The sequence below is a fragment of the Pectinophora gossypiella genome, chromosome 2 (assembly GCF_024362695.1).
Source record: "Pectinophora gossypiella chromosome 2, ilPecGoss1.1, whole genome shotgun sequence".
In the NCBI taxonomy this organism is placed as follows: Eukaryota; Metazoa; Arthropoda; class Insecta; order Lepidoptera; family Gelechiidae; genus Pectinophora; species Pectinophora gossypiella.
The window spans coordinates 12,926,032-12,949,580 of NC_065405.1; the positions used below are offsets into that span (position 1 = coordinate 12,926,032).

At 36.8% G+C, this 23,549-nt stretch overlaps 2 protein-coding genes across 5 annotated transcripts in view; one reads left to right on the forward strand and one right to left on the reverse strand.

Moving 5' to 3' along the window:
- Positions 1–3,623: 3,623 nt before the first annotated feature.
- On the forward strand, positions 3,624–6,022 carry LOC126378209 (FAST kinase domain-containing protein 3, mitochondrial-like). The gene has a single exon (XM_050026434.1). The coding sequence runs from the start codon at positions 3,740–3,742 to the stop codon at positions 5,690–5,692; it is 1,953 nt and encodes a 650-aa protein (XP_049882391.1). The 5' UTR covers positions 3,624–3,739; the 3' UTR covers positions 5,693–6,022.
- A 2,900-nt stretch (positions 6,023–8,922) lies between these two features.
- Positions 8,923–23,549, reverse strand: part of LOC126378067 (solute carrier family 12 member 6) — a 292,605-nt gene continuing 277,978 nt past the window's right edge. For all 4 annotated transcript variants that reach the window (XM_050026209.1, XM_050026227.1, XM_050026200.1 and 1 more), the window contains 13 exons: positions 23,319–23,475; positions 22,255–22,467; positions 21,971–22,150; positions 21,767–21,886; positions 21,438–21,631; positions 21,139–21,307; positions 20,631–20,820; positions 19,405–19,620; positions 18,976–19,083; positions 17,559–17,705; positions 16,094–16,188; positions 10,884–11,023; positions 8,923–10,541 (listed from right to left, as the gene is read on the reverse strand). In XM_050026209.1, coding sequence (XP_049882166.1) covers positions 10,450–10,541; positions 10,884–11,023; positions 16,094–16,188; positions 17,559–17,705; positions 18,976–19,083; positions 19,405–19,620; positions 20,631–20,820; positions 21,139–21,307; positions 21,438–21,631; positions 21,767–21,886; positions 21,971–22,150; positions 22,255–22,467; positions 23,319–23,475 — 2,021 coding nt within the window. In that variant the 3' untranslated portion in view covers positions 8,923–10,449. The remainder of the gene's footprint in view (positions 10,542–10,883; positions 11,024–16,093; positions 16,189–17,558; positions 17,706–18,975; positions 19,084–19,404; positions 19,621–20,630; positions 20,821–21,138; positions 21,308–21,437; positions 21,632–21,766; positions 21,887–21,970; positions 22,151–22,254; positions 22,468–23,318; positions 23,476–23,549) is intronic.

Below are 23,549 nucleotides of genomic sequence, written 5' to 3' on the forward strand. Positions count from 1 at the left end.
TCCCTTTGCCTTACCCTTCGGGGAAAACAAAAACAAAAAAAAAAAAAAAGTATATCACCTGTATACGTGATGTTATATATATATATGTGTGATGTGTGAATCATTTTTAATAACATGTGAGGTTGTGAATGGGGAGCTTGCACAGCTGACATTGACACTTAAATCTGACATGGCTTTTTGGCGGGAGGCGGGAACGGGACAGTTGCTTTCTTCATTGAATAATCTAAATAATTAATACGAAGTGGTGTTTTGTGGTTAATGATCGCATTAAGTTAGTCGGAAGACATTCGCGAGTGTTATTATATTGGAGTATTCAATAAACAAAGTGTATCTGCCTATTTTCGCTTCGTGTCAGGAAGCCGCTTCATAACTCAAAAGTTTATGCGGACTTTTGAGTTAATTCGTTTGGGGTTCGGAGTAGGAGTCTACTCCGAGGGTGGGGGCTTAGGTTTCATCATCATCACCTTTCATCATTTCATTAATCATCAAGAAAAAAAATACGTCAGACATGGCTGTATGGGCATAGTTCCCTTTGCCTTACCCTTCGGGGAAAACCAAACCAAAAAAAAAAAAAAAATTAAATCTGACCTCAGAACAATAACTAAAGCATAGAAGGAAGGCTAAAATAGCAACAGAACTCTATAATTCTGCTCTACTTTATCTTACGGAACCGGCGTAATGTTAGACAAAGACGCATATACAAAAATTGTTTCGTAATTTCGTAGGTTGTCACAAGTTTTTCATTGCCTAGTGTTGGGTTTCACTTTAGTAGTATGTCGATAAAATTAAATTTACTTACAATTAATGTCGATAAATTTTTTTTACAAGATTTCTTTTTGTAGGATGCAATTATCTTCTTCTTGATGAAAGGAGACTCTGTCTCTGATAGGTAAGTATCTAACCATTTTTGGATTATATTGTCTGGTTTATATTAGTTTGGAGCTGCAGCTCACATTCAGGAAGGAAAGAAAATAGCCAACTGTTATCGTTTCATCGGTAAGTATTTTGTAATATTCGAATTTATTTATGATGTCATCCGCCGTGCACTGGTGTCGATCGACGTGCCGTGCAAATTGGAACCGCCGCCGCCGGGTCTAAGCCGCACAGACGGCAAGAGGCCCGATGGGGTCACGCCATAGACATAGAAAAGAGTATGGACTGGAAATACCTACAGAAAAAACGTGCCACTCTGTAAACATAAAATGGCGGTCTTTACTAGGGCTACAAGCTGTTTCAATACTAGGATTACCATACTCGTACCTACTAGATATAGCATTATACTTAAAAAAATACGGCATACAAGTATTCATAAGAGAACAGAAAGGGAAAGTAAAAGGTAGGTAGGTGGTGTACTGTATCTTTCGTGTAAAACTTGTAAGTATTGTATGTTGTGTGCAATAAAGTATATTACTTAGCGACTTAGATAAATCTTGACTAAACCTTCCTTTACAAATACAAATATATACTTTATATTTGTATTTGTAAATATAAAGTATATATTTGTATTTGTAAAGGAAGGTTTAGTCAAGATTTATCTAAGTCGCTTACACAAATCTATAACATTCATTACATTCTTTATTGGGCGCAGTTCGTATCAACCTGGAGTGTTGGAGTAGGAGTAAATAAGAACAGGAGGTAAAATGAAATATAAATTAGATCGTAAATCTGTTCATTAGCAAGTATTTATTTCACACGTTATTAATTATGTACATTATATTTACAATAAATACAAATTTATTAATTTCTAAACAGTGTCAATTTGCTTAGAAACTGTCTTTGTGACACCCTGTCACATTGTTTTTTTTTTTTTCATTAAGTCGTTTGATCTTGAGGCGGGACTTGTTCAGCTTTTCTTTTAAATTTTTCATCTCGTCTTCTTGAACTGACTGAAATAAAGTTTAATAATAATGTTAAAATAGTATATGTACAAAATAATCTATAAAAATAAAAGTAAAATATATCTGATTTAAGTGCATTGTGCAGCTGGTTGTATTATACACTCTATATATGTATATCATGTTAAAAATATAAAAAAAGAAAATTATTTGATATACCTTTTCATGTAAATCCAGTCGACACTTTTGGATTTAATATCTGAAATCAAAGATAATAATAATTTACTTATATAAAACGTGTACAACTCATAATTGTTTTAGACATAAAACAACTACAGATTTAGTATATACTAAGTTTATTAAGTACATAATAATATGTAGTTGAATGATAGATAGTATAAACGTGTTGTGATAACATGATACAAATATCTTATCTATCTATCCAGCAGTGAGATGATGCAGGCTAGGCTGAAATTTAAATTTAAACACCATTTCATCTGTCTGATCTATAATATAATGTTCAATGTAGGAATAGCATCGTCTCGAAGACGCCTCACACTTTGAATTAGGAACACACATAAATGAATCCGCAGTAAAATGTTTCGAGCAAATACGGCTGTACTTATTTGAAATCCAATTTCGTCTATTAATGCGAATTATCCATTCTTTCTCTTTGTTATCGTCTACAGGAAATCTAAAAATTAAAAGTATCGATAATTTTAGTACATCACTATGGACAATCAACATAACCTCAAATCAATTCCGTATTCATCGATGAAACGTATAATATAATGGATATCTCAAATATTTTATGCTACAAATCTATTCAGCAAAACATATTACTTTCCTAAAATTGTTCAGCAGTTCACATTTCACTAGAAAACTACAAAAAACTTACCGATGAAACGACAGAAGTTGTTGGCTATTTTCTTTTCTTCCTGAATGTGAGCTGCAGCCCCATACCACACAAGACATAATGTCACACAGTCGAGACACTCAATTATTTGATATAAATAAAAGTTTCTTTCCATTTATTTGGAAAAATATTGTTAAATTATCACTTAAAACAATCTGAACACAAGACACTCGTAAACACAGTTGACGCGACCGTGTCAAATAGTTCGGTAAATATAAGTAAAATCTTCTTATGTATGTTACTATGTATTTGGCCGAGTTAAAATGAGTCCAATAGGTCCAAATGACATTTCATGTTGTGACAACCTCGGAAAAAATGAAGCAAAGAGCGAATCATTTGTCCTTTTCTCACTCATAGTTTGTGTCGTAAGCTAGAAGAGAGCCGGTTTATAGTTTCTGAATTCTTATTTTAGCCTTCCTTCTATGCTTTAGTTATTGTTCTGAGAATCTGACAGTGCGGCTACCTACGGGGCCACACAATACAACTAACCAGGCTTTTTGGCGGGAGGCGGGAACGGGACAGTTGCTTTCTTCATTGAATAATCTAAATAATTAATACGAAGTGGTGTTTTGTGGTTAATGATCGCATTAAGTTAGTCGGAAGACATTCGCGAGTGTTATTATATTGGAGTATTCAATAAACAAAGTGTATCTGCCTATTTTCGCTTCGTGTCAGGAAGCCGCTTCATAACTCAAAAGTTTATGCGGACTTTTGAGTTAATTCGTTTGGGGTTCGGAGTAGGAGTCTACTCCGAGGGTGGGGGCTTAGGTTTCATCATCATCACCTTTCATCATTTCATTAATCATCAAGAAAAAAAAATACATCAGACATGGCTGTATGGGCATAGTTCCCTTTGCCTTACCCTTCGGGGAAAACCAAACCAAAAAAAAAAAAAAAAAAATACAACTAACCATAACAAAGAAAATTTCTATAATCGGGTGCGTAATTTGCGTTTTCATTATTTTTTTGTTCTGAAATATAGATAGTGATGTCTATAGTATTAAGAAGAACGTGTTTGAAAGCCAAAAACAATGTGTTTCCTGCAACAAACTGTAAAAATATGCCATTTTTATCGTGTTTGAATTCATTTCTGTTTCGGCCGTTCAGTGAAGATAATAAATCAAATCAGCCAGAGTTTATTAACAGTACAATAATGGTGGAAACTGGACTGAACGTCCAGGAGCTTCCTGTGGTTGTGCGGAAACTGAAGAATATAACAGAAATCGATGATATACCAGCCGCTGAAGATACTCCAACTGCCCAGGATTCTGTCAATTATCATCTTATTCAAGCGGAATTTAAGCAGTGCGTTGATCTGCGCGATGTATTTTCATTACTGACTAAGTGTACTAAAATAACTCCGAACATCGCATTGGGTGCTATGGAACGAATTCATGACCTAGAGAAGAATCCTGAAACTCCAATAGGCATTGACAACAATACTCACGTTAACATGGCCAAAGGTGCTATTTTAGATAAACTTGTAAAAGTTGTAATAAAGACTGAAGACACCCAGACAATACTAAATGTGCTTAAAACTGTTTCTACATTTATGGATCCTTATAAATACAAGTTTTGTAATGAACTGTTGCTGAGAGCTATCGATAACAGGCTATCTATAGAGCAGTTATGTGAATTTATACAGTTTTTGACGTCAAATAAAAATGATCCAAAATATTCTGAAACAATAGATAAGCTCTGGGTTGGATTTGTTCAGAGAGAAGCTGAGATAAATGAATTAAATATTGTAGGAATATTCTCCATACTACCAGCACTAAAAGTCAGCAAAAAAGCAATACTAAACTTATTAGAACAGAAGTTCTTTGATATTTGGAGTAAGATTGATGTGATTGCCATGCAAGACATTCTGAACAGTTTTTTGGAAGAAAAGTACTCTTCTATGCAGTCATTTGCTGCAGTAGGTAGATGGTTGTACACAAACATTCATGCATTAGATGAAGATTCTTTACTTGATATTTTAACAAAGCTTACCAGACTCAATTACACTGATGTTCATATTGAAAAAGCTGTTGAAAAATATATGAAACTCAAGGGTTCAAGAATAGAATCTCACATACTCATTGTAGGAGTTCTCAACTACTGCATGCAGTTCCACATTAGAAATGATCATATTTTAAACACATGCAGCGAATATTATTTAAGAAGAGAAAATGATGTTCCACCCAGTTTTCTAAAATCATTTATATATCCATTTGGATTTTTGTGTTTTAATCCTAAGAGTACACAGTTTTGGGATGTAGCAGAGACAGAATTACATGAAAAGTTGGATAAAATTCCAACTGATGATCTAGCTTCTATGGTTCTTTCCTTAATTTATATTGGGAAGTATCCAGTTGATTTGGTAAACAAAATACTAATCCCTGAATATTTAGTAAAGGTTAACAGCCCTGACACATTGAAAAAACTACACTTGATTGACACAGCATTATCACTAGAGTGTCTAGAATATTCTGGTCCACTTCTACCTAAAGATCAGTGGTCTAAACCTATTTCCTTAGATGCTCGTGTTAAGAATATAGTAGAGAAAATGAGAGATTCCCTAGTTGCAGCGTCAGGAGGAGCTGACAAGGTTTCAATTGGTGTGTTGGTCCCTTACATGTACTCTGATGTAACATATTTAATAGATGTTATGTTACACCCAGCAGGTTTGGGTAGCAACACATTTAATTGGAAGCTGAAATCAGCTAAGAATGAGAACACAGCCATATTGATACATCTTCCAGACCACTACTGCTCAGATAACGAAAGTCTCATTGGTCCACAAGTTTTGAGAAAAAGGTTGTTGAGACTTTTGGGTTTTAAAGTTGTAAGTCTAAAATATTCTGTGATCAGTCAATTATACACTTCATTCAATACCAGTGGGTTGAAGAAATATCTCAGTGACAGCATCCATGATGCAGAGTCCAGTGATCGAAATTAAATGAAATTAGTACAAATTATCACTAACTTCCATTTTGTATAGATTAGTAGGTATAATATACTTTGTAGTTCCATAAGTAAATAGAGATAGTGTAGGCAATTGTGCAATAAATGTGGTTAACTTTTACAGTGATAAATTAACTAGTGGGTATATTTTTATAATATATTTACATGTTGTTTACAGTACACTATAATGTTTGTGATATGATCTAGTTGGATATCAATTAGCTTAAGTATAAGGGTTTTTTCCAAACATGTCCGAATATGTCCATGATATTTTGATTATGTGTAGAAGGAAAGGATTTCAATAAAAAAATATAATATGTTATAATTAATTTATTTCATTATACTCATAACATCTTTGTCTTAAAATTTACTCACTGACTAATTCACTAGAATTTATTATTTGAATATTTTAATATTTTCTTAAACAACTCTTAGTACATTCGAAATATTTTTCTAATAAAACTCGTTCCAGATCAAAAGTGAATGTTGGCGGGTCGCTTGGCGGCGCCCGCGACGTTGAGACATGCGTCGGAGCGCTGCTCATTATAGCATGGATAGGCTGTAATATTTGGAACTCTTGCTACCTTCTAACTCTAAAATCTTTTGTAATCTTTTACTTACGAATGAAGAGAAGGAGAGGAAGTAGCAAGAATACCAAGGACAATATCGAGATTTAAAATGTGCAATGTACAAACAGACACAGCCACGCAAGATTTACATAGGGAGGTTTAATGTGGGGAGAACTTGAACATCCCCATAAGTCAAATGGCTGATGGGTCTTCAAGAAGGTGGGTGAGGTTTGTTCACGCAGGTAAAGGTGCAGCTACACGTCAGTGAAATCACAGATAGAGTATGGCATCGCAGGGCTGGCGTGGACAAGTGCCGGACGTCGGCGATACTAGCGGCCGCTTCACGCGACGCCTAATATTTGGCATTTCACCAACACTTGTGTAACACCACCCTAGTATTAATTGAATTTGCCTCTATTGATTACCCATAGCCAGAAATGACTATTCTATAATTTTATAGCCATAATCCTGTATCACAGCAACTCTAGCATGAATATCAAATTTGTAAGAATGTGTTTACGCTGATTCACAGCCTAAATCTAAAGTTAGTTAATTTTACATCAATTATTACCTACTTGACACTCGACAGAGTTATGGCTTCGAATAAGGCTAAATGACGATTGGAATTACGAACACGATTTGAAAACTATTTGAAGTAGGTAACTATGTGCATTCTGTATGGGGATGGTTCTATTTAGAACTGTCCAGAGATCACGCCAAACTTACAACATTCGTACATGCTTAGCTCAATGTCTTAAACAACGGATTCACTTATGGCATACATTCAAACTTGTCTGGTACACTTCCAACTAGAACTATCCCAATTACAACTATGTTAGTTTACGTGACCTCTAACACACAACGTTACTCGAAGCTAGTTTATTATTAGTACATTCCACGTAACTTAGTGAATGCCTTCGTTACAATACCGTCGCCTTATTAAAGTCCAGGTAGAGCATCCATGTTTCACATTGCCTTCAACTGATGATAATATGAGTTTGGCACATTTTTTTATTAGACTTTATTTGCGATTGCATACAATCGGTACAACGAAACTTAATGAATGTAATAATAAGTGACACATTTTTAAGGCGTTTGCACCTTTCATAGGCCTTTAGGGTTACTTCAAAGAAGATTTTGTTAAGTAATTAATACGATACATACACTTCCAATAATATCGTCTTTAGACAAATTGTTAAAATTTAGAGCGAGATTTGACTATTACATAGTAAAGAGAGAATTATATTTTTAATTATATTTCTGATTCAATCATAAATTCAACTTCTAGTGAATGTTGTATAATAATATTTCAGTAATACATTTGAATATAATATTATATTTAAATATAATATTTTTAAATAAATTTATCGTTCAATACCTATTAATAGGCATAAATATATTTAATGATATAATTAATGTTCGAAAGGAAGATATGTTACTATCTGAATAATTCTGTTTTATATCACTATGTGATAAAGAACATATTAACAAACTTAAAGCAAGTAAATATTTATATTCACTTCTATATATTTGGTATTTTGACTAAAGTCATTAGTGACCAAAGTTGTTTCTAAGAAGTCAACTATTCCGAGCACCTGATAGTTACAGTTGGGTCGGGAATGTTATATGCCTTATTTCCAAAAAGAATAGACGACACCTTCACGTTACACGAGTTTATCACTCCCTATTTTATAGGTATATATACCTATCATAATACTTAATTCGATAACAGATGTAGAATAATTTTCATTTTCAAATTACTTGAATACTGAGTACAACGTGGAATAAAAGATTTTATCGATTTTTAGTTAATAAACCGTCATGATAATGAGCCATCTACCCTGAAAGTTATATGTAGGAATGTTAAAATGACGCCACAATGATTAAACCGAGTTTAAATGCCACCTATGGTTTCCCTATATTCTCTACCTATCAAAAAGTGATATCATGCACTAACTTCCTTATGACTACCTCATCGTCTGATCTAAATTACATGAAATTTTGAACCATGAAATTAATTAGATACCTAATCGCTTACGGACTAGGATATTTTACAACACCGAATCCTATTTGGCAGTTACCTAACACTCTTTATATGAATAAGAAGTATATTCCTAACCTTACACCGTCGTATCTTTAATAGACTACCTACCTACAAGCATCTTCCACATCTCGTAGCAAGGGAGTAGACAGCTGAATTTTCTCACGTCAGTGGGTTTACTCTAGAGACCCTGAATGTGACCCCTGGGCAACATGAGTGACGCCCATTTAATCTTTGGTAGGCTTCATTCGTGACTGGTTACTACTTTCCAGGCAAAGCCACGCTGTCAAGTGACGTCATTCAGTTTCAGAGTTAACAAAGGAGTGACCTGGGCAGTTGTCAATTGTGTACATCGCTTTATTGCCTTTTCTCTACCAGGTTCTCTAGACAGCTCGAGCGAGTCAGGGTTTTACCTACTCGGTAAGCGTGCCTCAACATAGATCGCTACGTCATTTACCATCAGGTGAGGTTTTGGTCACTCGCAGGTCAAAATACTACCCAAAAATATTATAGCTTTCATAGTCCATTCAAGATAAGACGATTGGTGTCATGGAAATAAAAATTGACAAATTTTATTTTACACGAGTAAGTACCCCAAGGATAAGTTACATGTAATTTAAGATAAACTTTAATGTATTGAACATTTTACAATTCATTTGGTGTTACATTGTTACACTGAATATTTAAATTCCTCTGTCACTTTGCAAGGTGCTTGTGACTGCGTTGTTTTTATAACTCGAAATGTTTTCGCTCTTAGACAAAAAATGAAATGTCGGCGTTTTTTTTTCTAGTCACTGGCAGCTCGTGGTTGTATTGAATTTAAGTAGGTGAAAGTCCAGGACAAAACTTTTTATACAAACGATCACAGTAAGAATTCATCTACCTACGCGAATGTGCGTAATAAGTTTCCAAGTTAGACACTAGAGTTAATTGCGACGGGGAAAAGTCACTTTAAATAAATTCGTACCTGCTTAACAGCCATTTCTGAACGATCCTGGATTAGCTCCACTGCCGCCTATCGCTATGTTCTATAGGTACTTTCCCCTTAGCGTTTACATACTATTTACTTAAATCTACTCACCATAAAACCCTGAGGGGGGATTTATGAAATCGTCTACTTTATTTAAAAGAGTGTAATTAAAAAGACGCGTGTTTTGTCTACGATTTTAGAAAGTAGACGAACTGAAAATTACCTAAGTATTTATCTTGTTTCGGCAATTTACGTCTTATTATATCTGAAATAGTTCGATTTTTGATTAACAAATGCAATATTATCAGGTTTGTTCATATGGTATTATATAATTAACAAATGACTAGACATGGCCTGTTACACCAACAGCCTGTTTCTACATCCAGGAAATATGAAAATCAGAATATTACTCCACTCTCAGTCCGGTAAGTTTTAAGTTGAGCAGATATAGAAGTCTTAGAACATAATTAATAATTATTTACAAAATACGTTTTTATATAGATAAAAATCTTCATGGTTTCCTTTAATAAATGTATATCGCTTATAAAGTATCTAAGATTTCAACACTGGTAGAAAAAAGAAATTACATACTAAAAGTCACAAATCATGAGCTACGCTACGGCGGCCGTATTACGACCAAATTATAAACGATATGGCATATCGGCAACAGATACCCTTAGATACCTAAATAATACGCTTAGCTAACCTAAGTAATAACAGAACAAACTTAGAGCTAACATCCGATAGTAAGGCTCCTCATTAGATTCATACATTTTTTCATACATATCTATACAACAGTGAATAAATTTCGTAAATCATCACTCTAAGCAGCAAATTTAACAAAATATTTAGAACTAAGCTAACATTTACAAGTCAAACGAACGTCAATATAATATTCATAATTGTAAGAAAATACAATATTTATAATGGAACTAGAAAGTGTTCGTCTCGGCAGTCTTTCGAGAGCGATTATGCGATAACGTTACGAAACGGTCCGTTCGGAGCGTTCAAACAAGAGCACTAATAGTTACGATAAAATCACAAAGACTTTTCATAAGGGCGCACGGGGGCGCTTGCACTAACAGTTTAGAGACTTGTTTAGTAAAATTAGTATTGCCATAGAGAGTGAGGCGCGGCGGGGGGCGCGCAGGGCGCGAGAGGCGCGCACGCGTTCACGAGTAGATGGTGATGACCTCGCGCCCGCCGCCGCGCACCATCAGCACCTTCTCCAGCCCCTCCGTCAGCACCTCCAGGAACTCCATGTCTGTAAACACACGTTCATAGTCACACACACATTTCAAGAAAATGTAGGCCGACTAGATACTTTTTTTTTTCTGAATATACTGAACGTCTTTAGTTCATTCATTGACTTGGGACTAGTATCTACATAACTAAAAATAATTAATAATAATAGAATACAACATTTTCAGAACGAAGTCGTCGTGGCTTCGCGCTGTGCACTGTAGCAAAGTACTACGAAAAGCGTAGCAGGACTACGAAAAACGTAGCAGTGCACTAGGCGCTTCATTTTTTTTATGCACAAAGCTGTACCGTGATTGTGTAGTAGACATGTGAGCTGTTATGATAAATAGAAGGTTTGACTCACAGTTGGAGTCTCTCTCGAGCTTGGAGTCGCGCGGCGGACCCGGCAGGTTGAGTATGACTAGTTGTGCGTCATGTGACCGGGACACGATCACCTCGTTCAGTTTCACGGCCGTGTGCATCCGCCGCACTGTAGCCTCGTCACTGGAACGTCGTTCACAACACGTTAAGATCAGCTACAAATACCCATGATTATAATATTGAAGTTTGTACTACTCAAAACTGTGTATAATATTCTCTCTCGATACTATCAATTATTTACTCTGTACACAGTAATACTAGTTTGTTCATCTGCATCATTACTGAAAAGTAAGTATTTTAAAATACACACAGGTCTGTCTGCCGTGTATGTGAGGGAGTAACTTGTCATTTATATATGCAGTTCACCGTATCTACATTACGACGTTAAAAACTGAGTTTATGTTCGATGGGTGTTCAAGTATCAGACATTCCCGCTTCCTACCCTTTCCTATCACCCGGCGGCGCTCATTCATTCATCGAACACGCTCACTCAAATTTCCGAATCATTCACTCTCTTCTTGCTTCAACAATCGTGCGTGAGAGTGCCGGCCGACCAAACAAAATACAATTATCATCATAAAAGTGCACGCAGCCATCTGAATCATCATCTTCGAGGGCCCTCGTCGAGCAACGGTGTCCCCGGGGATATAAATCTCCGTTTTGCAGCGCATCCGTAAGTTTTTCCCACCTTCCCTCTGTTACTTGTCTGTAGGATATTTTTGCATAACCGCCCTTTTCGCTCAAACAACCAACGCGACCTATGTTTACGTACACCACTGGAGCTATCGAAGCTATCTTTACCACAACACAAACATTTTTGGGCCTTACGAGCCGAATTTTCATATTTGCACCGCAAATTGGTTGTTTGAGAAAAAGTTTTGGCGTCCATATTTGTTCGCAAAAGCCATCAACTTTCTAATAAAAAACAAGTGATATTTCACGTAGGGAACATAAATATTATCATATCACAACATATTTTACACTTTTCAACATATTTACATCATATTTCATTAATTAGTTTCATCCATTTGGGGTAGTAAGAGAAAGATTCATTCATATTTTTTCTTCTTCTACCGGTTGAAACTTGTCGGTTCGGCGCGAGCGCGGTCGTTGGGAGCCGATTCTCATAACGTTTTTGTACAATCGTATAATACGGTTTTCTAACCTACGTTTTGTACCATATCAAGCGTTGTTTTATGTGTAACATGCGACACTAAAACATTTCATCAAATTCATTTTTTTTTGGGCGTACCATACGGCGCTTAAAATTACATCATTTTGTTTTGTTGTGAGAATCACTTTGTGCAACATCAGCACATAAACGTATTTTTGTTTGAGTGTAGCATATCGCACTCAACGAATATCGTTATTTTTGTATCACATTCACATCAGTTAATTTTCAGTGTAGCATATCGCACTTGAAAAATATCATTTCATAATTGGCGTATGATTTCAGTGTAGCATATCGCACTCGAAACATAGCGTTTTTCATTAAACATAAATAATTATATTTTGTGTAGCATATCGCACAATAAGTTAATTTGCATCACATCTATCATTTTATTTCATTTTAGTGTTCGTACCATATGACGACACTTTTGTCATAAAAAATTAACGGTCCTTCGAATTTAATATTAAACAAAAAAAAATTGTATCGTACGTAAACAGTTATCAGAATAGCACTCATCATAACATTCAATCATTCGGATAATATTCGTTCTATGGTAGAAAAATATTACCATTCAATGAGTGAATAATTAATGTCATTCATTCGAATTCTTCATAACATTCATTCCATTAGCTGTCAATTTGCATTTTCGTATCGTATTGCATTTTGTAGAAAATTATTGTTTATTTTTCACAATTTTCTATTGTTTTCGGGATAATAACATTATCAATCGATAGATCATCATATGTTTTATGTTTTTTAGCCTTCTTTACAGCCTGAATTAAGCACAAAGTTAACAATATCTCGGAAGTGTTGGTTATAATATCAAATCAGTTTCTTGTTGTTTTTTTCAACTTTACTGATTAATTTCGTTCAAAATGAGTGAATCGTTGCTGTCCCACTATAGATCAAAGCGAAATATAGCTTTCAAACGCCTAGAAGATGGTGTCAAGTGCGCAAGAAGTTGTGAGAAGGATGTCGCGATTTTGCCTCGTTTTGTAACATGGTGTTCACGCTTAGAGTCTATCATGGACTCCTTTAATGATGCGCATGTCAGTCTTATGAGTGAATTAGACAAGTCTCAAGCTACAAGTGACATGATAAGTGAAGAAGCGATATACCAAGAGAAAGCTGATGACATGTTCTTCGAAATTCTTGAGATTAAGCGTAATTTATTGCCTGCGGAGAAACCAAAGCCACAACAAGATGCACCTCCACCTAGCAAATCACATAGCAAATTGCCCACTATTAAGTTGCCAACATTTTCAGGTCAATTTAAAGACTTTCCGGGTTACATTGACTTATTCAATACCCTTGTTCACCGCCGTACAGATTTGTCTAATGTGGAAAAATTCCAGTATTTACAAACATCACTGTCGGGTGAACCAATCAACATCATCAGGCCATATCCTATTTCGGAAGCCAATTATCTAAGTGCTTATGAGGCTTTAAAAAACAGATACAATAACAAACGATACCTTGCTTTTGTATGTTGGGAACAGATCACCAATTCAAAGCCGGTTCCTTCAGGCTCAGCTCATCTTCTGAGGAATTTGTTGGATACATTCAACGAGAATCTTTCAATGCTTAAATGCTTAGGGCTCCCTACAACTGATTGGGACTTTGTTCTGTTTCATTCTTTGTTGACAAGATTAGATCCGAAGTCACGTGAGGCATTTGAATTGTCTACGAAGGGTAGTGATTTTCCTTCCTACTCTGAATTACAAAAATTCTTAGAAGATAGGTGCTCCGCTCTGGAACGCTCTACCTTGTCAACGGGTAATGTCACATCCAATAAAAATCAAGCACAGCCCAAGCAGAACCAGTCAAGAACGGCACCAACCATGTTGCTAGCACAAGCATCTGGCACAGGTTGTATTTTGTGCTCTAAATATCATCCTCTTTTCATGTGTTCAAGCTTTTTATCAAAGTCTCCTCAGGAACGTTCCAAACTTGTCAGACAAAATAAACTTTGTTTAAATTGTCTCCGTTCAAATCACTCTGCTGATCAATGTTTCTCATCACATACTTGCAAATATTGTAATAACAAACATAACAGTTTATTGCATTTTCCAACCAACAAAAATCAACAATCTAATTCATTAAACAAAAGTCAACAATCTAAGTCATCAGTTAATAATAATCAAACTTCATCATCATCAAACAATCAGACCGCTTCAGTGTCTGATGAGAGTGCGATCACACCTGTTACCTCTCTCTCCAATGTTTCTGGCGGTATGTCCGGGTCTTCATTTGTGATGCTGGCGACGGCAGAGGTGGAAGTTAGGGATGGTAGGGGTTGTTATCAGAAGGTCCGCGCATTGTTGGACCCAGGTAGTCAGAGCCACATCATAACAAACGCTTGTGTCAACCGTTTAGGCCTGACTCGTTATAAATCAAACACACCCATGTCGGGTATAGGTGGAATACCTACAAAATCATTTAACAAAGTTTTCATGGAGATCCGTCCAGTAGGTAAAACGGAGCCATTGTTTTCCACTGAGGCTGTGACTCTTAACAAGATTTGTGGCGACATGCCTACTCATCCTATTATCAAGGATCATTTCAAACATATATCAAACATAAAGCTCGCAGATGAGCGTTTTCATACTTCGCGTCCCGTTGATATTCTCATCGGTGGCGAGATCTTTCCGCACATCTTATTGCCGGGCAAGATAGACGGCGGAGATCAGGCAGCATCAGCTATCAATACCGTGTTTGGATACGTCCTCATGGGTAAAACATTATCATCAACATCATCTCCCGTACCATTATCAATCAATCATTTATCAATGGATGCAAAGTTAGACGATGCAGTCCAAGAGTTTTGGGAGATTGACACCATACCATCATCATCAGAAAAATCAAGTCTCTCTCCAGACGACGTGCGCTGTGAGAAGATTTATCAATCAACGCATGAACGTGACGCACATGGGCGATACATCGTTCGGCTTCCGTTTCGTGACCAAGAGCCAACTTTTGAGGGTTCATATGATATAGCCCTTCGTCGATTCAAGCAGCTTGAAAAGCGTTTGCTTCGTAATCCATCATTTCATCAAGAATATCAGAAGCATGTCATGGAGTATCTATCACAACGCTTGAAATGGTCAAAACCCATTAGTACTGTTAAACCTGACCAGCTCGTTATTATCAAAGACGAATTGGCGCATCCTTTGCGATGGCGCTTCGGTCGCATCATTGCTCTGTACACTGGTCGTGATGGTATAGCCCGCTCCGCCAGTGTCAGGACTACACAAGGTGTCATTACACGGCCTCTTGTGAAGCTTTGTCCTATCCCAGATGGATATGACTAAACATTCTCTGTTAACTTGGCAATATTTTGACATTCTATTATTTTATCATAATTATGTATATTTTCAATGTTAACATTTCTTTTCAAAAAAATCACACTTATCATAATGTATCATAATTGCATATTTATCATTTCTATCACACATCATATCAGTTTACATTCAGTCACACAGAACTCATCATATCATAGTCTATCAAATTTACTCTGTTGGTGGCTGGAGTGAACAAATGTGAAGATTTTGATTGCCTTTCTGGCTCAAAATTTCGCCAGCGGGGGGGGAAAATGTTCAAGTATCAGACATTCCCGCTTCCTACCCTTTCCTATCACCCGGCGGCGCTCATTCATTCATCGAACACGCTCACTCAAATTTCCGAATCATTCACTCTCTTCTTGCTTCAACAACCGTGCGTGAGAGTGCCGGCCGACCAAACAAAATACAATTATCATCATAAAAGTGCACGCAGCCATCTGAATCATCATCTTCGAGGGCCCTCGTCGAGCAACGGTGTCCCCGGGGATATAAATCTCCGTTTTGCAGCGCATCCGTAAGTTTTTCCCACCTTCCCTCTGTTACTTGTCTGTAGGATATTTTTGCATAACCGCCCTTTTCGCTCAAACAACCAACGCGACCTATGTTTACGTACACCACTGGAGCTATCGAAGCTATCTTTACCACAACACAAACAATGGGTGAAATAGAAAGTATACTCACGGGGTGATGTTGGTAAGGTTCGGCTTGTGTTTGAGCGCGTCTCCGTTGGGGTTGGCCGGCGGCTTGTCCTCGGGCGGTGGGGGGGCGTCATCGCACTGCGAGCGTTCATCGGGCGAGTCCCACATTGAATCGATTATGTGCAACAAACTACTCCGAAAGTCGTCCTACTCTCCCCAATGCCAATTCCATTTCGTAAATTTTGAATTTCCCGCGAACGTTGCACATGACGGATTCAAGGCGAATAAAACACGGGATGTCATATATTATTTAAATTGTTATACAGTAACTCACTACGGACATTCAAACATCCAATCTCTCGGCTAGTGTGTGAACGAAACGAACTAAAGTGAACAACTCAACGTGGATGAACAATCAAACATATGACCACCGTGTATTCGCTAGGACTCGCTGGTGAGGGTATATGGGTTAGTACGACGATGACAAACTAAGGTACGTAACGTGAAAATCATAATAACAACTTCAGTGCAACTTATAGATATTAAGTACAGAAACCAATTTAACACTACGTCAGACATTAACAGTAAAAAAATTAAGGATTTTTATTTCAATACAACGTTATTAATTACTTCAATGTGGTTTTGTAAAATCAGTGAAGTGTATCTGATTTAGTGTTACTTTTGGTAGTTCAAATAAGAGTTCATGATAATAAGCAGATGAAAAACAATGGGGAAATTCACTTGAAACTGATTATGTATGTAAATATACCGTTTATATAGAATTTAATCGAATAGTTCAGTTTCGAGCGAATTTATATCGAAAGCAGAGACGTGGATGTTTTAATCTCATCATCAAAATAGCCACAAAACTTCCCATTCTAGCAGGCAAATGTAAGTACATTTAAGATTATAAATGTCATTAGTATTACTTTCATATTACTAATATCAATTGGATAGATAATAAATTTATAAGATATTTTTAGAAAATTGAATGCACTATTATGTGACATAGAAATTGCTGTTAATTTTAAAAGTATTATAAAATGTTGATATTTGTACGAGAAGTAATTGCTTTGTGTTTCAGATAAATGTGTGTTAGATACTTCCTCAAATATTAAACAATCAAGCATGTTTTGCTTATTTTTTATCTGCATTATGTACTATTCGGCATTTATTTATGATTTCATTGGTTCCAAAATAAGTAATTGATGCAAAACATGCTCGACTATTTAAGATAATCATTTTTAGGCACAATCGTTGTTAACTTGGTCAAGCTATGTAGTTTGAATTAAAAAAAGTAAACTTTGTCTTTTTTATCTAGCATTTTTCGTCATCACTTGCCCAAAGATTCACACCGAAACCAGGGCCTGTTGATAAATCTCAGGACTAACAAATTCCTCTCATTTCAAAAGGTAACTGAATAGAATGCTCTTGACCAAGTCACCACCAACCGCCCTAATCCAAAAGGCACACTTGAACAGTTCAAATACGTCAAACGACATAGTCACCTTGTCATCTTTCTCCTTGTCCTCGTTGTCAGAGAGTGGGGGAGACGGAGCCTCGCTCTCAGGTGGCTGCTCAGCGCCTGGTTCAGCAAATCTCACTTTGCTGGCCGTCTTCACATCCGCGTGGTGGTGGTCTACTATAGCCTGTACCTGTTAGCATTGTTACAAGTTAGCTCAAGAAATGACAGACAGATAAAACCACATCATGAGGGTTCATGTATCATTTTGGTATGGAACCCTGATGATGGTAGAGTTAAGTGTTATGACTTTTGAATACTACACGTCAAATTTAGCAACTTATTAGGCATTGTATTCCGTGATTTTAAAGTTCATAAAGGCTCAATCGTTATAGTATTTATACTACCTACCTATGCTACTTTGTACGCTGCTAAACTTGAGACGTATTCATACACAATAATATTTTTGACTAAATATTATTTTCACTAACGCAGTTAGCTTGATCATTATAGACAGCGATACGGCTCACCACGTATCACATTGGTCTAACAGAAAGTTCGGTATAGCGTGGGTATTCAGTTCATCTTGCGATGGATGTATCTCTGAGCCCAATTGGGAATATAATCGTAAGTTTACGTTATTATTAATGAAACATGTTTTGATGTAAATCTGTACTTACGCCAAGAAGATTATTGTGTACGTACATTAATATCAAAGATAAAAAACAATAGCAATTAAAACGGTGCACTTTAGAAATAATCAACGAAAATAACAATTATCCTTCTTATAGAAGTACCTATTAACAGATTTCAAAAAGTACTGAAAATAAATGTCAATATCGATAACTATCTAAGTACAAACGGAATTATAAATACACGCATAGATTAGAAAGAAGACGTAAGAGAATAGAAGAGTAAAGATAGAATGATGAAAGTGGATATGAATTCCGATATGAAAAACACCAAAAGCAGACACCTGGATATGTCAGTCTTCGTATCCTTTAGCAACATGAATAGCTACAGGGTGCTACGTGAAGACAATGAGATGATAGTGAAGAATAAAAGGGATTAAAATCCTTAGCCAAAACATAGGGAAGGGTGTGTAATCTAGTCACCGATGGTACCACCACGGTTAGGGTTGGGCTAGTCAAGCTTGGAGGAACAATGTGTCTGACACACTGCTGTGCACTAGAGCAATGTGTAAACACAAAGCAGGAGATATCGAAATAAACCACAGCTAATCCAATGAGTGGACCCAATCGTAAATTATTACCAAGGGTAATTTCTCCTCAGCGTTTTGCTCATGATAATCCACCAAATTTTGCATCTGTATAAACAGCGACAGAAACATTATGTTAGTTGTTAACAAAGATAAAGCTTTGTACAGTTTGATTGTTAATACAACCAGCGTTAGTAACAATGTCAGTAACAATCTTTCAAACATTGATAAATAGATTAATTACCATTCCGAGGGTTTCCTTTTTGTTAAGCCTGAGTTCACGCAGCATCTGGTTTCGTTGTTCCATCATTAGGGTGCGTTCATAGGTGTAAGCAGAAATGTCGTTGTTCGTCTGAAACGTGAAATTTATTAAATAAATTACTACTGCCGAAGAAAGACAGTCCTAGTCCTAGACTACTTACTACTCCTAGTTTTAGGCGTTATATGGCAACTATTGAATTAGTTTATAACATTGAGGCTACATAATTAATTACGAATACTATATAATATTACGTAGTTTGGGCCTTATACGCTGGTGTCGGTATTATTTATCTAACATTTTTTCGTGCTTACGCGGAGTCTTAAATCTATGATTTTATTGAATATATGTTTTGCATATTGACGATGATGATGCTTGAAATAAATTAAATATCTAAAGAGATCAAACGTTTACCATTTCAACAACTTCGACTTCAGCTTCGATACGGAGTTGGTACAGGAACATCTTGAGGTCTTTCTTCATCTGGATAGAGTTGTCTTCCATCTGGGCGACGGTGAAGATGCGCGTCTTGCAATTCTTCCACGAGCGGTGCTGCTTCAACAGGAACGGCAGCAGCATCAGCATGCCACCGTCGTGCACCACCCACCAGATGTCAATGTTGCCTGATATCTGGAGAAAAACATAGTTTTATTATTATATAGCCATATGTATCTTATATAGCCTATATAGCTTATTATTATATGTCTGACTGCGATAACGGAGTGAAGAAGTATATGCATTTTTGTTTTTGAATTATTGTAGTTCTGTTTCAAATGGCATTAACTACTTGGCCCGACAAATAGGGAGCACACCCGGTGAAGTAGACATGTACTTAGAAGTTTGAAAGGAAACACCTAGGATATAGACGAGTGGAGAAAAGGAGACAGGCTTTTGCCCTGCAGTGGAATATTAACATAACAACAAACATAGCATTACACCTGTATTCCCGAAGGGGTAGGCAGAGGTAAATAGTATATATACACCCACTCCTCGCCAGCTATGTCTTAAGTCCCATGTAATAGGAGGCGACCAACCACACCACGCGGCTAATAGAATATGAAAGCGATTATGCCGCCCAATTGAGATTGGTGGAATCAATCTCAAATAGATGCGAACAGATGTCTTCATCAGTGTTTTAAGTTTACGCGGTTATTATCATAATTAAAACACATAATAACGGGTTCTTACCGCGTTTAAATGGGGATATGAGACTCCCGATATTTCGACACTGTTGCAAGTGCCATGATCACGGGATGACTGATGAGATTGGAGTGGAGTAGGTAGATCCATAATTTTCTACGGGCAGACATATCTGTCTACCCTCTTTCTTTGCCGCTTGTTTATGTTTTTGATATCGGAATGTTCGGAACCATCTGAACTCGCACCAAACTCACTACGACAAACCGCACTCACTGTGTCCTCACGTTTTTTCACCAAATTAGGCCGTTTCAACAGTGTCGAAATATCGGGAGTCTCATATCCCCATTTAAACGCGGTAAGAACCCGTTATTATGTGTTTTAATTGTCTTCATCAGGTTTGAAATCGTCTCACTAGCGCGAAAATCTTAGGTCTATGGTCACGCACCTTTTAAGTGTTATGTAATTACTAGTTATATTATTACTTAGGCCTTTTTCTTTACCTTTTCAGTTGAATCGGGGAAGAAATTAATTCCCTTTGGAACCAGCATCGCCATTCTGGCTGTAGTGACGGCTCGGACGGTGTTCAAGAAGACATGCCACGTGCGCTCGTCCTCCGATTGTCTCCAGCCATAAGGCCACCCTACAATCACCGTGTTCGGCTTCAAACCACCCAAGCCTGTTGTTTGGACGCTGAAAGATTAGGTAAAAATGAATAAGTGAGTTTTTCGAGATTTTCTACATTTGTTTAACCTAAAAGGTGAGAACAGCTTCAGTGGTCTAAAAGAGTATTGCTGAGTATCTGGAGGACCGATTCTGGATTTTGGACTTGATTGCCAAAGATTATTATTTTATGACGTGACTTATTGTAAATTTTCCTGATACCATTAGTTAATTCTCAAGTATTTACTTGGCCGGTTTGTGAGACTGGCCATATTGTGATTAAGACATTGCAGGCTGACTCAGCTGATTGGGATAAGGTAAATAGTGGCGTGTAGAATAAATACTTACAAATGACTCAGTCCATCAGCAATATTATGCGATACAAGCACGTCAACGAAACCCTTTACTTTCTCTTCCTCCATACATTTCCGCAAGTTTTGCCGAGCTGTTGTAGAATCTCCTGCCCTACGAGTGAAGTCTCCTCCCAATACGGATACACATACGGTAAGGCCCTTGCCTGGAAGCACATAACAAAATTAGTATCAAGTTATAATCAGTTGGTCTATAGTAAGTACTCCTTACGGGAGTCTAGCGCATGAGTTGATAAACTGCAACCACACAACAGTAAAATAAATAGGAATACTTACCAGCTTTGAGTTGACTGGCAAAGGAAAGCATCTTTCGATATTTAGGTTTCAGTTCATCATTCAATTTAGCTAGCACCAATACTTGTGGTCGCCAGTTCTTGGTATGAGGAGGTCCCTCTTCAAGACGTAGAAGGGAATAGCGAGCGGCTGATAAGGCAAGACCCCGCAGGCCATCACCCCACTCTTTCTCTGCACTGAAATAAGAAACATTTCGATTTAAAATTCAGTTCACAGTTGATATTTGAACCAATTTCAAGATTTTCAAGATGTAATCGTAAGAAATCTCAAAAAGAAACGCAATAAATAAAATGATTACTATAAATACGTACCCTCGATACTCAATGTACTTGTATATGAGACCAGCCATGCCCATGGCAATAAGAGCGTAGAACCAAGAAGTCATGAACATAATCGAGATACAAAGAGTTAATCCCGCAAGTGACAAAGACCTGAAATGTAAAACATGTCATATTATAGTTACTTTTCTAAGTTTTAAATCCATCAATATACATAATTATCAGTGAAAATCTTACCAATGATAGTATTTGAATCGCGGGCGCCAGTTGGGAGTCTTCAATAGAGTCTGGAGAGCACATGCCAAGTTCACAAAACCGTAGCACATAAGGAAGAACATGGACAACAGAGGAGCTAGGATGTCGACGTTGCCAAGAAGGATGCCGCACTGGCAGATGGCCATTGTGAGAAGGAGGGCTCTGAAAACCAAAATGATACATACAATTGTATAATATATAAAAATATAATATAATAGTAATAAACTTTGTATTTTTTTTTTCTTTTCATAAACATAATCTCTTACCTTGTTGGCTCACCCCTGCTAGAGGATACCGCAAAAGGTGCGAGGAATGGTATAATTTCGTCCTTAGCAATGGCTTGGAGAAGACGCGGTGCGCCTGTCAGGGACTGCAAACCAGCACCAAGAGTTGACAGGAAGGAGCCGACCAGAATCACCCATTGATTTGGCCAGGCCATGTTTGCCACGACTAGTTTTCCTCCTATAGATTGTCCAAATCTGAAAGAATATTAATTTTCAACTCTTGTTTACAGCTCGTTTATATTTGTTTCTCTTCAGAGGTCTTAATAAAGACCCGCAGAGGCCCGTGCTGCTTTATGCAAAAATCCAACAAAAACCTCATAGTCGTATAAAAAGTGTTTATATGTTCCATGTTTTTAAATAAAAATTTAAAGATTGTCTATGTTACTGTCAACCAACGGAAAAACCGCCTGGATTTCGTCAGATTTTCATTGTTTTGTAAACCAACTGGTATTTAATGTAAAACTGATCAAAAAAACTCAAAATGAAACCCTTTATTTCAAATAAATAACAGTAAACTCTTTCTGTAAACCCCGCCATTCCCAAAAACAACATATAACCATGTCTGGTCTCGAGAAGCCTTTCCAGGATTTTGCAAAATTTGGTAACTCGAAGAGCGATGGGAAACAAATTACTTTATCAAACGTAGATAAATGGTTAAAGGAAGCAGGCGTTATAGATGGCAAGAAAATTACCACAACAGACACAGGTATTGAATTTCAAAAGTTGAAATCTAAAACGATTGATTATAAACAGTTTATGCAGTTCGTTGAATCATTAGCCAAGAGTAAGAAAGTAGATTTAACCGAGATAACTGGAAAACTAGCTAAGTGCACAGTACCTGGAACCTCCGGTGCAACTAAAGCTGACGCCTCTAAAGTTGTTGATAGGATGACAGATACTTCGAAATATACGGGAACGCATAAAGAAAGATTTGATGCTGAAGGTAAAGGCAAAGGAAAGGAGGGCAGAGAAGATCAAGCTGCAAATGACGGTTACGTCCAAGGGTACAAACAGAAAGATACCTATGATAAAAAGAAGTGACTCACTTATCTCGAAGTAGTAAATTGTCGACGGTCCCGGCGAAGAGCAAAACAGAAGAGAGGTATACGAGGGATGTGGTGAGAATAGCACAGATGGTACCAATTGGGATACTCTTTTGAGCATCGGCTAAATCTCCGGAGCGATTGGACCCAGCCATAATACCTATAAAGTACAAAATAAATTAAGTGAAGTATGTTCTAGTTTTATTGCATTTTAGTAATAATAATTAATTATAT

Bases quoted from the DNA above. Each gene is read 5' to 3' on its own strand.
- LOC126378209 (XM_050026434.1), top strand. From the start codon at position 3,740: ATGTCTATAGTATTAAGAAGAACGTGTTTGAAAGCCAAAAACAATGTG.